Source organism: Carlito syrichta, unplaced genomic scaffold (assembly GCF_000164805.1).
Source record: "Carlito syrichta isolate Samal-C Ts95f unplaced genomic scaffold, Tarsius_syrichta-2.0.1 Scaffold111498, whole genome shotgun sequence".
Lineage (NCBI taxonomy): Eukaryota > Metazoa > Chordata > Mammalia > Primates > Tarsiidae > Carlito > Carlito syrichta.
The window spans coordinates 46,118-59,660 of record NW_007055594.1 but is presented as its reverse complement, the minus strand read 5'-3'; the positions used below and the strand labels follow the sequence as shown (position 1 = coordinate 59,660).

The window sequence follows — 13,543 nt, the reverse complement described above, 5'->3', positions numbered from 1 at the left end:
ATCAGCCGAGCATGGTAGCGCATGCCTGTCATTCCGGCTACTTGGAAGACTGAGGCGGAAGGATCGCCGGAGCCCAGCGGGTCGAGGCTGCGGTGGCCGGGAGCGGCCACTGCACTCCAGTCTGGGTGACAGAGTGAGACTCCAACTCAAAAAAAATCCTGCTTTCTAAAAAAAAAAAAAAAAAAAGTGTGGCACAGAGTAAAACAAAATCTCACTATGGGAGGCTGAGATGGAAGGATTGCTTGAGGCCAAGAGTTCCATACCAGCGTGGGCAACAAATGAGACCCTGTCTCTTTTTTGTTGTTGGTCAGTTGGGGTCTCACTCTGTCACCCAGGTTGGAGTGTGGTGGCACGATCATGACTCACTGCAGCCTCAATTGCCCAGGCTCAGGTGATCCTTCCTCCTCAGACTTCCGAGTAGCTGGGACTAGAGGTGTACCACTACACCTGGCTATTTTTTAAATTTTTTGTAGAGACGAGGTCTCATTATGTTGTCCAGGCTGGCCGCAAACTCTTAGGCTCAATGAATCCTCTGCCTCAGCCTCCCAAAATGCTGGGATTACAAGCATGAGTCACTGTGCCCAGGCTCATCTCTAAAAAAAAGATAAGTAAATGAAAAAGAAAAAAAGGAAACTCAATCAGCGGTCATCATGATTGTCTCACTAATTCATACAGAACAGGATTCTCTCTTTACAGATGAGGAAACAGGTTCAGCATGTGACGTCCAAGGTCACACAGCAAGGACCTCAGGGTCCCATGTCCCCTCCTCATTCCATGTTGTCAGCAGTCTCCAGCCTTCCATTTGCAATCTCCAATCCAGTCTGTATCTTACCCTGGGTTTCTTTCTAATCCTCTCAGAAGCCTCCTTAAAAAACAATCCTTCCCAAGCCCTAGTGGATAAACTCCAAGCTCCTTAGATGACAAGGATCTTTCTAATCTTTTACCTTGAAATTTGAATATGGAGGGAATATTAAACTCTAATAACTAGAGGCTAAACAAGAATTAGTTTAGCACACCTAAAATTTAGCACACCTCAAATTTCTCAGGTGTGACAATACTGCTGTGGTTCTAGGAGAGAAGGGCCTTTTCTTAGGAATTGCTGAAGGTGTGCCTGGGTCTGCAACCTCACTTCAAATAGTTTAGGAAAACAAAAACCAAAACAAAAAATTGTGTATTCGTGTGTGCACAGGTAAACCAATTATGAAACATGTTAACAATTTTTGAATTGAGATGGTGGGAATGTGGTGTTCATGCCACTATTGTTTAACTTTTCTGGTTGGAAATTTTCATGATACAAAATTGATCCAATATGTTAAGGAAATACACATTCAGTTGGGCTCGGTGGCTCAGCCTGTAATCTCAGCACTTTGGGAGGCTGAGGTGAGTGGATTGCCTGAGTCAGCGGGTTCCAGACCCACCTGGGCAACTTGGCAAGACCTCATCTCTACAATAAATCAAAAACTAGCCAGGCGTGGTAGCACACGCCTGTAGTTCCGGCTACTTGGAAGGCTGAGGTGGAAGGATTGCCAGAGCCCAGCAGGTCGAGGCTGTGGTGGCTGTGAGCGTGCCACTGCACTCCACTCTGGGTGACAGAGTGAGACTCTAACTCAAAAAAAAAAAAAAAAAAAAGAAATACACATCGAAGCAAACAGCCATGAGGTATACAAGTTACCTTCAAATGGGTCAGAAAAAAAATACATTGTGTATACAGTGGCAGGGGTATATGGGTGTCCTTTCATCTTTTCTGTAAAATTGAGATCATTTCCAAATAAAAAAGGGAGCCAGGCATGAGGGTGCATGTGTGTAATCCTAGCACTTTGGGAGGCCGAGGCAAGAGGATTGCTTGAGCCTAGGAGTTCAAGACCAGGTTGGGCAATACAGCGAGACCTCATCTCTACAAAAAATAAAAGAATTCAGCTAGGCGTGGTGACACACACGTGTGTCCCAGCTATTCAGGAGGCTGAGACAGGAGGATCGCCTGAGCCCAGGAAGTCAAGGTTATGGTGAACCATGATGGTGCCATTGCACTCAGCCTGGGTGACAGAGTGAGAACCCAACTCAAAAAAAAAAAAAAAAAAAAAAGAACCAACTCCTCACACATAAAAGACTTTACTATTTTTTTAAAAACCTAAACAAAAAGGTTTTGAAAATAAAAAAGCAGATTAAATCAGTTTTACAGTTTTTTTATGGAAGCAAAACTTGTTTCAACCACTCAAATTGGGTTTCAAGACATGAAAGTAAAAGAAAAATTAAGAGCAGACCATTGTAAAATTGCAGGTTTAGTTTTACTTTTCCATTTAAAAACTTGAAGCAAAAAAGCTATAAATGATTTTGTTTCCTATCTTCCAGCTAGATCTGGCCTCTGGGATTTTGCACATGCCAGACTGTTCCATGTGGCCGTCCCTCATGTTACTTCCCTTCATGGGAAGCAATTTGTGTGATGAAACACAGAGGTGAGGAGCGTGCACTGTGGAGACAGACAGCTAGGTGCACGTCCCAGCCCTGCTAGTCACAAGCTGTGTGAATGTGGCGGCTCAATTGGCCTCCCTGTGCCTGGCTCCCGGAGCTATACCAGGGAGACAGTAATAACAACAGCTAGTCCTTTCTGAGTATTTACTATGTGCCACGTTGGGTACAAACCTCAAAGAAGTTTTGGGAGGATTAAGTGGCATTTATTCCTAGGATGCTCAGATAGCACCTAGCACACAGTAAGTGCTCAATAAATGCTGTCAGCAGCTGGGTGCGGTGGCTCATATCTGTAATCCCAGCATTTTGAGAGGCCAAGGAAGAAGGATCACTCGAGTTTAGGAGTTTGAGACTAGCCTGGGCAACACTGTGAGACCTCATCTCTAAAAAACATAAATTAAGGGCTGGGTTCAGTGGCTCAAGCCCGTAATCCCAGCACTTTGGGAGATCAAGGCGAGAGGATTGCCTGAGCTCAGGGGTTCAAAACCAGACTGGACAACTTGGCAAGACCTCGTCTCTACAATTAATCAAAAAATTAGCCGGGTGTGGTAGCGCACGCCTGTAGTTCCGGTTACTTGGAAGGCTGAGGCGGAAGAATAGCCGGAGCCCAGCAGGTCGAGGCTGCGGTGACCATGAGCGTGCTGCCGCACTCTAGCCTGGGCGACAGAGTAAGACTCCAACTCAAAAATAAGTAAATAAAAAGAAATAAATTAAATAAGGTAAAATAAAACACTGTTAGCATTAACTGCTCCTGTCATACAATCTGCATCTTTCCTTTCGGATTACTTGAGACAACCATTTGTTTAATGTCCATCTCCCCGTGACTGGTAGAGACCTGGGATTATCCACAATTCTATCCCTTCCTCCAGGAGGCCCTCCCTGCCCTCTCTCAGGCTGGGTCACATGCCTCTTCCGGGCTCCCACAGTCCTCTGCTTTCTCCCACCCTGCCCCTGACCCCTCTGTCTATGCCTCCCCTATCCAGCCCTGATGATCTGGGATGACAGTTTGATCATGCATCTGTTTATGAGTGCAGGGCCCAGGGCTGTATTGGTCACCATTGTGCCCCATCATCATCCAGCAAGGTTCAGATACACAACTGGTGCTCAACAGAGGCATGGTGACTTGGAATGACTCCAATGCCACCGTTCAGAGACCCCCCCCCGGCTGCCTGTCCAGTGCCCGCCCCCCAGTTCAGCCCCGCCCCCATGACCCCACCACCCACCCGAGGTGCAGGCCACGACCTTGTCCACACCATGAGCCTTCATGGCTGCCACAATGTTCCGGGCACCCTCGGACATCACTGTAGTGGGACCTTAGAAGGGACAGAGAGCAGCTGTCACTGGTGGGCGGTGGCGGCAGTGGCAGGGGTGGGGCCGGGGGCGGGCGTGGGGCTGGGGGCCGAGGTGCAGGAGGGGGCCGTGGGCAGAGGGGGGGCTCAGTACTGAGGTCGTTGCCGGTGCCTAGCAGCACGATGACAGCATCCTGCCCAGCCACAGTCTTGTCCACATCGGCTGCCTGCCGCACATCACCCACTACCACGTGGGCCGGCTGGGGCCCCTCCGACGGCAGCCGGGAGGAGTCCCGCACCAGTACTGTCACCTCATAACCTGTGGGGAGACAGGAGCAGAAAGGTGGGTCAGTGGGCTTGCGGCTGGACTCTGGGGCTCCAGGGGCCGGAGCGTCCAAAATAACACTGACAGCAAAGAATCGAAACACATCGACTATGACAATCTGTGAGTTCATCAGGATACTGATGAAGAAACCTCATCGGTTACTGCCACCAGTGATCACAGGATTGATCCCTTATTCTAAAAATGATAAAAGGAAGCCGGGCTCGGTGGCTCAGCCTGTAATCCCGCGCCTTGAGAGGCTGAGGTGAGTGGATTGCCTGAGCCCGTGGGTTCGAGACCCGCCTGGGCAGCGAGACCTCATCTCTACAATAAATCAAAAAATCAGCCGGGCGTGGCAGCGCATGCCTGTAATTCCTGCTACTCGGAAGGCTGAGGCGGAAGGATCGCCGGAGCCCAGCAGGTCGAGGCTGCGGTGGCCGGGAGCGGCCACTGCACTCCAGTCTGGGTGACAGAGTGAGACTCCAACTCAAAAAAAAAAAGGATAAAAGGAAAAAGAATAGAATTGCTTCAGTTCTCTTGATAGTTATCTATTTCAAAAACATGATAGGAGGTCGGGCATGGCTCACACCTGTAATTCCAGCACTTTGGGAGGCCAAGGCTAGAGGACTGCTTGAGCCCAGGAGTTTGAGGCCAGCCTGCACAACGTAGCAAGATCTCATCTCCATTTAATGTACATTAAAAATAACTCAAACATTAAAAAAAGACAAATAGGTCAGACTCGGTGGCTCAGCCTGTAATCCCAGCACTTTGAGAGGCCAAGACAAGTGGATTGCCTGAGCCTGTGGGTTCGAGACCAGCCCAGGCAACTGGGCGAGACCTTGTCTCTGCAATAAATAAAAAATTAGCCGGATGTGGTAGTACGCGCCTGTACTTCTGGCTATTTGGAAGGCTGAGGCGGAAGGATGGCCGGAGCCCAGCAGGTAGACACTGCTGGGCCGTGAGTGTGCCACTGCACTCTAGCCTGAACAACAACAGAGTGAGACTCCAACTCAAAAAAGAAAAAGTGACCAAATTAAAAATGAGCAAGAGATCTGAATAGACATTTTTTCAAAGGTATACAAATGACCAACAGCACATTAAAAGATGCTCAGCATCACTAACTATCAGAAAAATGCGAATCGAAACTACAGTGAGATACCACTTCACACTCACTGGGATGGTTATAATAAAAAAGACAGCTATACTGAGTGCGGTGGCTCACATCTGTAATCCCAGCACTTTGGAAGGAGGAGGAGAGAGGATGGCCTGACCCAGGGGTTTGAGACCAGCCTGGGCAACTTGGTGAGACCTCGTCTCTATAATAAATCAAAAAATTAGCTGGGCGTGATGGCGCATGCCTGTAGTTCCAGTTCCTTGGAAGGCTGAGGCGAAAGGATTGCCTGAGCCCGGCTGGTAGAGGCTGAGGTGGCCATGAGCGTGCCACTGCACTCCAGCCCGGGGAACAAAATGAGACTCCTACTCAAAAGAGAGAGAGAGAGAGAGAGAGAGAAAGACAGATACAAGTGTCGACAAATGTATGGGGAAGTTGGAACCCTCACACATTGCTGATGGCAACATTGAATGCTGCAGCTGCCTTGGAAAACAATCTGGCATTTCCTCAAAAGATTAAACATCGAGTTATCATCTGACCCAGGAATTCCACTCCTAGATATATACCCAAAAGAAAAAAAACATATATTCCCACAAAAACTTGCACACGAATGTTCATAGTAGCATTATTCATGCTAGAAGAAACAACTCAAACATTCATCAATCAATGAATGAATAAATAAAATGTGGAATATCCATACAATGTAATATTTGGCAGGAAAAAGAAATGATATACTGATACATACTACAACATGGATGAACCATGAGACAATTTTTGCTAAGTAAAAGAAGCTAGTCCCAAAGAACAAATATTGTACGATTCTGTTTACATTAAATGTCCAGAACAGGAATATCCATACAAACAGGAAGTAGATGAGTGGCTGCCTAAGAGTTGGAGAGGAAAATGGGGGAGGGAGGAGAGGAAAGGGAGCAACTTCTACGGGTTTCTCTTTGATATGATGAAAATGTTCTAAACTAATTGTGAAGGTATTTGCACAACTCTGTGAACTTGCTAAAAACCATTGAATCGAGCTGGGCACAGTGGCTCATGCCTGTAATCCCAGCACTTTGGGAGGCCAAGATGGGAGGATCACTTGAGGCCAGGAGTTCAAGATCAGCCTGGGCAGCTTAGCAAGATCCTGTTTCTATTTATCAAATAAAAATTAAAAAATGGTTGGGCACGGTGGCTCACGCCTATAATCCCAGCACTTAGGGAGGCCGAGGTGAGAAGACTGCCTGAGCTCAGGGGTTCAACATCAGTCTGGGCAACTTGGCTAGACCTCATCTCTACAATAAATCAAAAAAGTTGCCAAGTGTGGTGGCACATGCCTGTAGTTCCAGCTACTTGAAGGGCTGAGGTGGAAGGATCGCCTGAGCATAGCAGGTCGAGGCTGTGGTGGCTGTGAGCGTGCCACTGCACTCCAGCATGGGTGACAGAGTGAGACTCCGACTGCAAACAAATCAAAGAAGTTCCCTTGGAATCTGATCTCTCCTCTCTAGCTCTTGCTGGAGCCACTGGCCTCTTCACCCACTTTCAGTTCCTCAAACACACTATGCTGTTTCCTGCCTCCTGGCCTTTGCACATGCTGTCCCCTCTGCCTGGAATATCCTACATCCTCTTTCCCCAGTCTCCCCCCATCACTTGTGCTTCCTCTATCACGGTTCCCTTTAAGCACGCTTGGAGTAAACCAAAGGTAGCAAGACCTCATCTCCATTTAATGTACATTAAAAATTATCCAATCATTAAAAAAAGACAAATAGGCCAGGCTCGGTGGCTCAGCTTGTAATCCCAGCACTTTGGGAGGTCAAGGCGAGTGGATTGCCTCCCAAAACTGGTCACTGCCATCTCCCTGACCTTTATTTAATTTTTTTTCCTGAGTTGGGTCTCACTCTGTTGTCCAGGATGGAACACAGTGACATGATCGTGGTTCACCACAGTCTCTCCCTCCTAGGCTCAGGCAATCTTTCTGCCTCAACCTCTGAGTAGCTGGGACTACAGGGGCATGCCATAGTGCCTAGCTGCATTTTTGAATTTTTTGTTGGGACAGGGTCTCACTATGTTGTCCAGGCTGGTCTTGAAGTCCTGGGTCAAGAAATCCTGCCTTGGCCTCCCAAAGTGTTGGGATTACAGGCATCAGTCACTGTGCCTGGCCTTTCTGATCCTTTATAAACACAAATACACCAACTTTACTGCCCCATGAACCTGAGTTTAAACTCTGGCTCTGCCACTTACCAGCTGAGGAATCTCAAGTAATACCTTCCCTGGGTGGGCCTCAGCTTCTGAAATGAGGGTCACTATACCCAGCATACCATGCTGTGTGACCACCTTCCCTAAGAGAATGACACAAAACCTTTGCTGCCCTCACACATGAAAGAAGCTGGGATTTGCATGGAGTCAATGTGGGCATTGCTCAACTGCCACTGAATTGATTAACATGAACCCCAATAAATTGTGAATTCTTTTTATTTGAGAAATATGTTGCTTTAGTCGGAATGTTCATAGCCCTTCAAAATTCACAAGTTGAAACCCAATCACCAAGGTGGAGCTTTTGGGAGGTGATTAAGTCTTAAGGGCTCTGTCCTCATGAATGGGATTATTGCCCTTATGAAGAGACCCCCTGAGAGCCAACTGTCTCCTTCCATCAGGTGAGAACACAGCTAAAAGGTAGGTGAGGACACAACTATAAAGTCTATGAAAAACAGAGCCTCAGCTGGGCATGTTGGCTCATGCCTGTAATCCCAGCACTTTGTGGGGGGGCGGGGGGAGAGGAGGTAAGAGGATTGCCTGAGCCCAGGGGTTCGAGACCAGCCTGGGCACCATGGTGAGACCTCATCTTTACAATAAATCAAAAAGTTAGCCAGGCATGGTGGTGCACACCTGTAGTTCCAGCTGCTTGGAAGGCTGAGCTGAAAGGATTGCCTGAGCCCAGCAGGTCAAGGCTACAGTGAGCTGGGCTCGTGCCATTGCCCTCCAGCCTGGACAACAGAGTGAGAACCTGTCTCAACAACAACAAAAAAATCCCAACAAATTATTGGGTACTCTTTCTATAGATGAATGAGATGCTTTTCACAAAAATTTTTTTAACACAACTCACATTAAATTTGTGGCCAGTAGTAACCATATCAAAAAGCCAGTTTTAGAATTCACAGATTTTGCCCTTTACAAAAAACAAGAGGGTTTGTGCCATAGTTTTGTACTTTTTTTCACAAAATTTTTTTTTTTTTTGAGTTGGAGTCTCACTCTGTCACCCAGACTGGAGTACAGTGGCCGCTCCCGGCCACCGCAGCCTCGACCTGCTAGACTCTGGCGATCCTTCCGCCTCAGCCTTTCAAGTAGCTGGAACTACAGACGCACGCTACCACGCCCGGCTAATTTTTTATTTATTGTAGAGATGAGGTCTCACCAAGTTGCCCAGGCGAGTCTCGAACCCGCGGGCTCAGGTAATCCACTCACCTCAGCCTCCCAAGGCGCAGGATTACAGGCTGAGCCACCGAGCCCGGCTCACAAATTTCTTTATTTACATTTTTGTTAATTTTTTTAAAAAGTTGCAGACCCAGATCCTTCCTATTTGCTCTTGCTTTAGTCTTCTCTATCTCTTTTTAAATTTTATTTATTTATTTTCATTTTTATTTTTGAGTTGGAGTCTCACTCCATTGCCCAGGCTGGAATGCAGTGGCACGCTCACAGCCACCCCAGCGTCGATCTGCTGGGTTCCGGAGATCCCTCCAAGTAGCCAGAACTACAGGCACACGTTACCACGCCCAACTAATTTTTGATTTATTGTGTCACTATTGCCCAGGCTGGAGTGCAGTGGCATGCTCACGGCCACCGCAGCCTAGATCTACTGGGCTCAGATGATCCTTTTGCCTCAGTCTTCCAAGTAGCTGGAACTAAAGGCATGTGCCACCATGCCAGGCTAATTTTATGATTTATTGTAGAGACAGGTCTCACCAAGTTGCCCAGGCTGGTCTCAAGCCCCTGAACTCAGACAGTCCTCTCACCTCTGCCTCCCAAAGTGTTGGGATTACAGGTGTGAGCCACGGAGTCAGGCTGCCTTCTCTCTCTTTATGTGTGTATATATAATATATATTACATGTGTAATTATACGCATGTATATGTAAATACATTTATACACATGCATATAGAAATACATATATGCACAATTTTTTTCTAACTATCTGAGAGTGAGTTGCTGAGGTCATGTCCTTTTTAAGCTTTTTTTAAACTTTTAATTATTTATTTTTGAGTCAGGGTTTCACTCGGTAACCCAGGCAAGAGTGCAGTGGCATGATCACAGCTCATCACAGTCTCCGACTCCTGGGCTCAGGTGATTCTCCCACCTCAGCCTCCTGAGTAGTTGAGATTACAGATGCTTGGCACCACACCCTGCTAATGTTTTTATTTTTATTTTTGTAGAGACAAGTTCTTGCTATGTTGTCCAGGCTGGTCTTGAACTTCTGGGCTCGAGCATTTCTCCTGCCTCTGCCTCCCAAAGTGCTAGGATTACAAGGGTCAGTGACTGCCCAGGCCCTTTTTAAGCTTTTTGAAAATCTCAACCCTTAATACAAAATAGATTTCACAGCCTAGACCAATGTACACAAACCCATAGATACATGTTGAAATTAAAGTTTCAGGCTGGGCAAGGTGGCTCATGCCTGCAATCTCAGTACTTTGGGAGGTGGAGGTAAGAGACCAGCCTGGGTGACTTGGTGAGATCTTGTCTCTACAATAAATCACAAAAAATTAGCCAGGCATGGTGGCACACGCCTGTAGTTCCAGCTACTTAGAAGACTGAGGCAGAAGGATCGTCTGAGCCAAACAGGTTGAAGCTGCAGTGGCTGTGAGTATGCCACTGTGCTCCAGCCTGGGTGACAGAGTGAGACTGTGACTCAAAAAAAAAAGAAAGAAAATGAAAGTTTCATAAAACCAGTACTTACCATGTGATACATGTTGATACTATGTGATCATGTGACCATATATTGTTGATATATGTTGACACATGATGTGACCAGATATTTCAGAACTCACTATGACCCACAGTTTGAGATGGACCAGATTGCAACAACCCTACAAGGTAGATATTATTATCCCTGTCCATTTTGAGAATTGGGAAATTGAGGCAATTTCAGGCAACTGGGCCAAAATCACACAGCTCGTAGGCAAAGAAGATTGACTTTATACCTGAGTCTGATCTGGAGCCTACAGAATTTAGTGCTAGGCTATGCTGAGTTTACTCAGCCAAAGTGTTTATTAAGCACCAACCATGCATGAACACTCTTCTAAGCACTTTCCATATATTATCTCATTTAATTATCACAAGAGCCTCTAGGCAAGTACTAATAGTTTCATTCCCACATTACAGATATTTGGTATACTATACAGATACCCCTGCTACAGAAAAACAAGGCATTTGGCCATACAGGCTGTAAGTGGCAGAACTGGCCGCCTGAATGCAAGTAGGCTGGGATTAGAGTTCATGTCTGTGGCCTCTTGGATCTACAGAAGCACTGAGGAAAATAAAACCCCAGTTTGCCAAGCCCTTCCTTTGTCTGATGGGTTCAGAGGCTCAGAGCTGGGAAAAGAGTTTTCAGAGTCACATCGACACCCTAGGCCAGCAAGGCGTGGTAACTCACTCCTGTAATCCCAGTATTTTGGGAGGCAGAGGCAAGAGGATTGCCTGAGGCCAGGGGTTCGAGACCAGCCTGGGCAACTTGGCGAGACCTTGTCTCTACAATAAATCAAAAAATTAGACAGGCATGGTGGGTGCGCCTGTAGTTCCAGCTACTTGGAAGGCTAAGGCTGAAGGATCACCTGAGCCCAGCAGGTTGAGGTGGTGGTGGCCGTGATTGTGCCTCTGCACTCCAGCTTAGGTGACAGAGTAAGACTCCAACTCAAAAACAAACAAACAGGCCGGGCTCGGTGGCTCAGCCTGTAATCCCAGCGCTTTGGGAGGCTGAGGTGAGTGGATTGCCTGAATCTGCGGGTTTGAGACCCACCCGGGAAATTTGGTGAGACCTCATCGCTGCAATAAATAAAAAAAAAAAAATAGCCGGGCATGGTAGCGCACGCCTATAGTTCCAGCTACCTGGAAGGCTGAGGCAGAAGGATCGCTGGAGCCAGCAGGTCGAGGCTGCGGTGACCGGGAGCGTGCCACTGCACTCCAGTCTGGGCAACAGAGTGAGACTCCAAAACAAAACAAAGCAAACAAACAAAAAAACACCCTAGGCCCCAGCAATCAATTCCCCTGGATGCAATCCCAGCTGTGACCAGCAGAGTGAAATCCAGTGGAGTTCAGTGGATTTCAAGGTGACTCAGCACCTCTCAATTTCTCCCTCTTATTTCCTTTCCCACTCCTCTCCTAAAATTGTTTATCAGCAAATTGGTTTTTACCAGAAGGCCCATGGCTCTCTCCCTCCGCAGGGATACCTAGTGAGAATTTTGACTTATGGAGAGCAGGAGAGCCATAGGTCTAATGAAGAACGTTCTGGCAGAGGCCCCCCTCCCCAAAGGAGGGGGGCTAGAAGACAGCAGAGAGTGGGATCCTGGCAGCCTCCACCCTTTTGGGACATGTAGATAGTCAATATCTTCAGAGTCACCAAGGCCAGCAGGGGTGGAGTCCTATATCTGAAGTCCCAGGCTGGGCTGGGAGTTGGTGAAGATTGGACTATGGGGGGGCGGGGATGCTGGGGGACGGTTATTACCTTTTCTGCCCTCCTCTCCTGGGACAACTCCAATTTTTCAGCCCTCATGGACACCAGAACTGGTGTCCCCAACTCCTCACTCATGTCTCTGTGACTTCTTTCCATTAGGTGCTCACAGCAAACTGGCCCCTAACTTTTTCAGTGCCTAAGCCAAGAGCCTGTGGACTTTTGGTGGTTAAGAGCACAAGGTGGGTTCAAATCCCAGCCCTGTCACCTACCAGCTGCGTTATATTGGTCAAGTCACTCTCTGGGCCTCAGATTTCTCATCTGTCAAGTGGGGTAATACTAGTTCCCACCCCACATGAGGGCTGTGATGATTAAACACATGTAAAGAGAGGACAGTGGTGGGCAGCAAGTTGATGTCTGGCTTAGTAAAACCTCTCTGAGTGTGCTAACAATAACAACCACAATAATAGCAACCACACTGCATAAGATCCCTGAGTTTAAACACAACGGTTTCACTGGAGTCCCCAAGACTTCCATGGCCAGTTTCTCTGCCTCGGATTCACCCAAAATTGGATCTCATAGCCTTTCCTATTTCTGCCCCCGTGGACAACTGCTTGGCCTCCTAAGTCCTCACACTCCCGGCACGGGCACTGGTAGTCCCAACCAGCCTCGGTCTGGCCTCATGACACCCCGTCCTAATGCTCTGCCCGTGTACCCCGTGACATCCCCCGCCCGCCCCAGCTCATGCCTGCTTGCACCGCCTGCGCCAGGGTGGTGAGCCCGGTCCTGCCGGTGGAGCCGAATATCGCGATCTTCTTCGCGGCCATCCTGCGGGGTGGTGGGCGTGCAAGTCTTCAGAGTCGCAGCACGCGTGGGAAACCACTGGCTGCTGAGCGGCGCTCCTGCCCGCCTCTAGCCGGAACAAGGGGGCGGAGTCGGCTCGTAGGGCCACGCCTCAAGTCGCTCCACCCCGTTTCAGGTCAAGGGGCGGGGTCGCACGGGCCACGCCTCCAGTTGGGAAGAGCGCGGGTGAGAAGGGAAGGAGTCAGCTCGCACTCGCTCACCGCCCAGCCCCGCCCCCGCCGCCCGTCGCTGGGGCTGGGGGCGTGGCCTCACGTACCCAAGCGCGAGTAGGCGGGGCCAGGAAAGTAAGTCACTCAGCGCCCCGCCTCCGCGCCCAGCCTCCCGGGGAGGGGCGGGGCTCGGCGAGCCACGCCCTCTGGTGTCCCCCAGCTCACGCCCCCTCTCCCAGAGCCTCGAGGCAGATCTGGGACTCACACTACGCCCCAGGGTCTCCCCGAACGACCAAGGGGAGAAAGCGAGGGAGGATAGTGTGCGTGTGTAGTGTGTGTGAGACACTGTAACCGCGTGTCTATGTTCTCGTATGACCCCATGTGACTCTAAGTAACCACAAGGGAGAGCATGGTTGTGAGCGACACCTTGCGCCATCCTCGTAACCTCGTGTGACAGTGTGTGACACCTCGTGTTGCCCGTGCGTGACACCACGTGTGGCAGACACCGATTCTGCTCTTTTGTGGCCTTGTGGTGACACTGTGGGTGACACTATGTGTCCGCCTGTGTGACATGGTGAGTGTGGGACATGAGTAAGGCGTGCTATACGGGAGGGTGTGAACATTAGACGGTGACAGCAGTGACACCACATGTGTTGTGTAAGGATGTGTGACACTGGGACTCCACTTGCGTGTGT

General features: G+C 48.7%; 1 protein-coding gene across 2 annotated transcripts in view; it reads right to left on the bottom strand.

Annotated features, from left to right (window-relative positions):
* The window catches only part of BLVRB (biliverdin reductase B), a 19,491-nt gene extending 6,689 nt beyond the window's left edge, over positions 1 to 12,802 (bottom strand). Inside the window, exons 1-3 of one of the 2 annotated variants that reach the window (XM_008069777.1) lie at positions 12,584 to 12,802; positions 3,910 to 4,074; positions 3,690 to 3,779 (exon numbers count right to left, since the gene is read on the bottom strand). In XM_008069777.1, the coding sequence (XP_008067968.1) occupies positions 3,690 to 3,779; positions 3,910 to 4,074; positions 12,584 to 12,662 (334 nt within the window). In that variant the 5' untranslated portion in view covers positions 12,663 to 12,802. The remainder of the gene's footprint in view (positions 1 to 3,689; positions 3,780 to 3,909; positions 4,075 to 12,583) is intronic. The other variant, XM_021718098.1, reaches the window with a different exon arrangement.
* Positions 12,803 to 13,543: the final 741 nt, after the last annotated feature.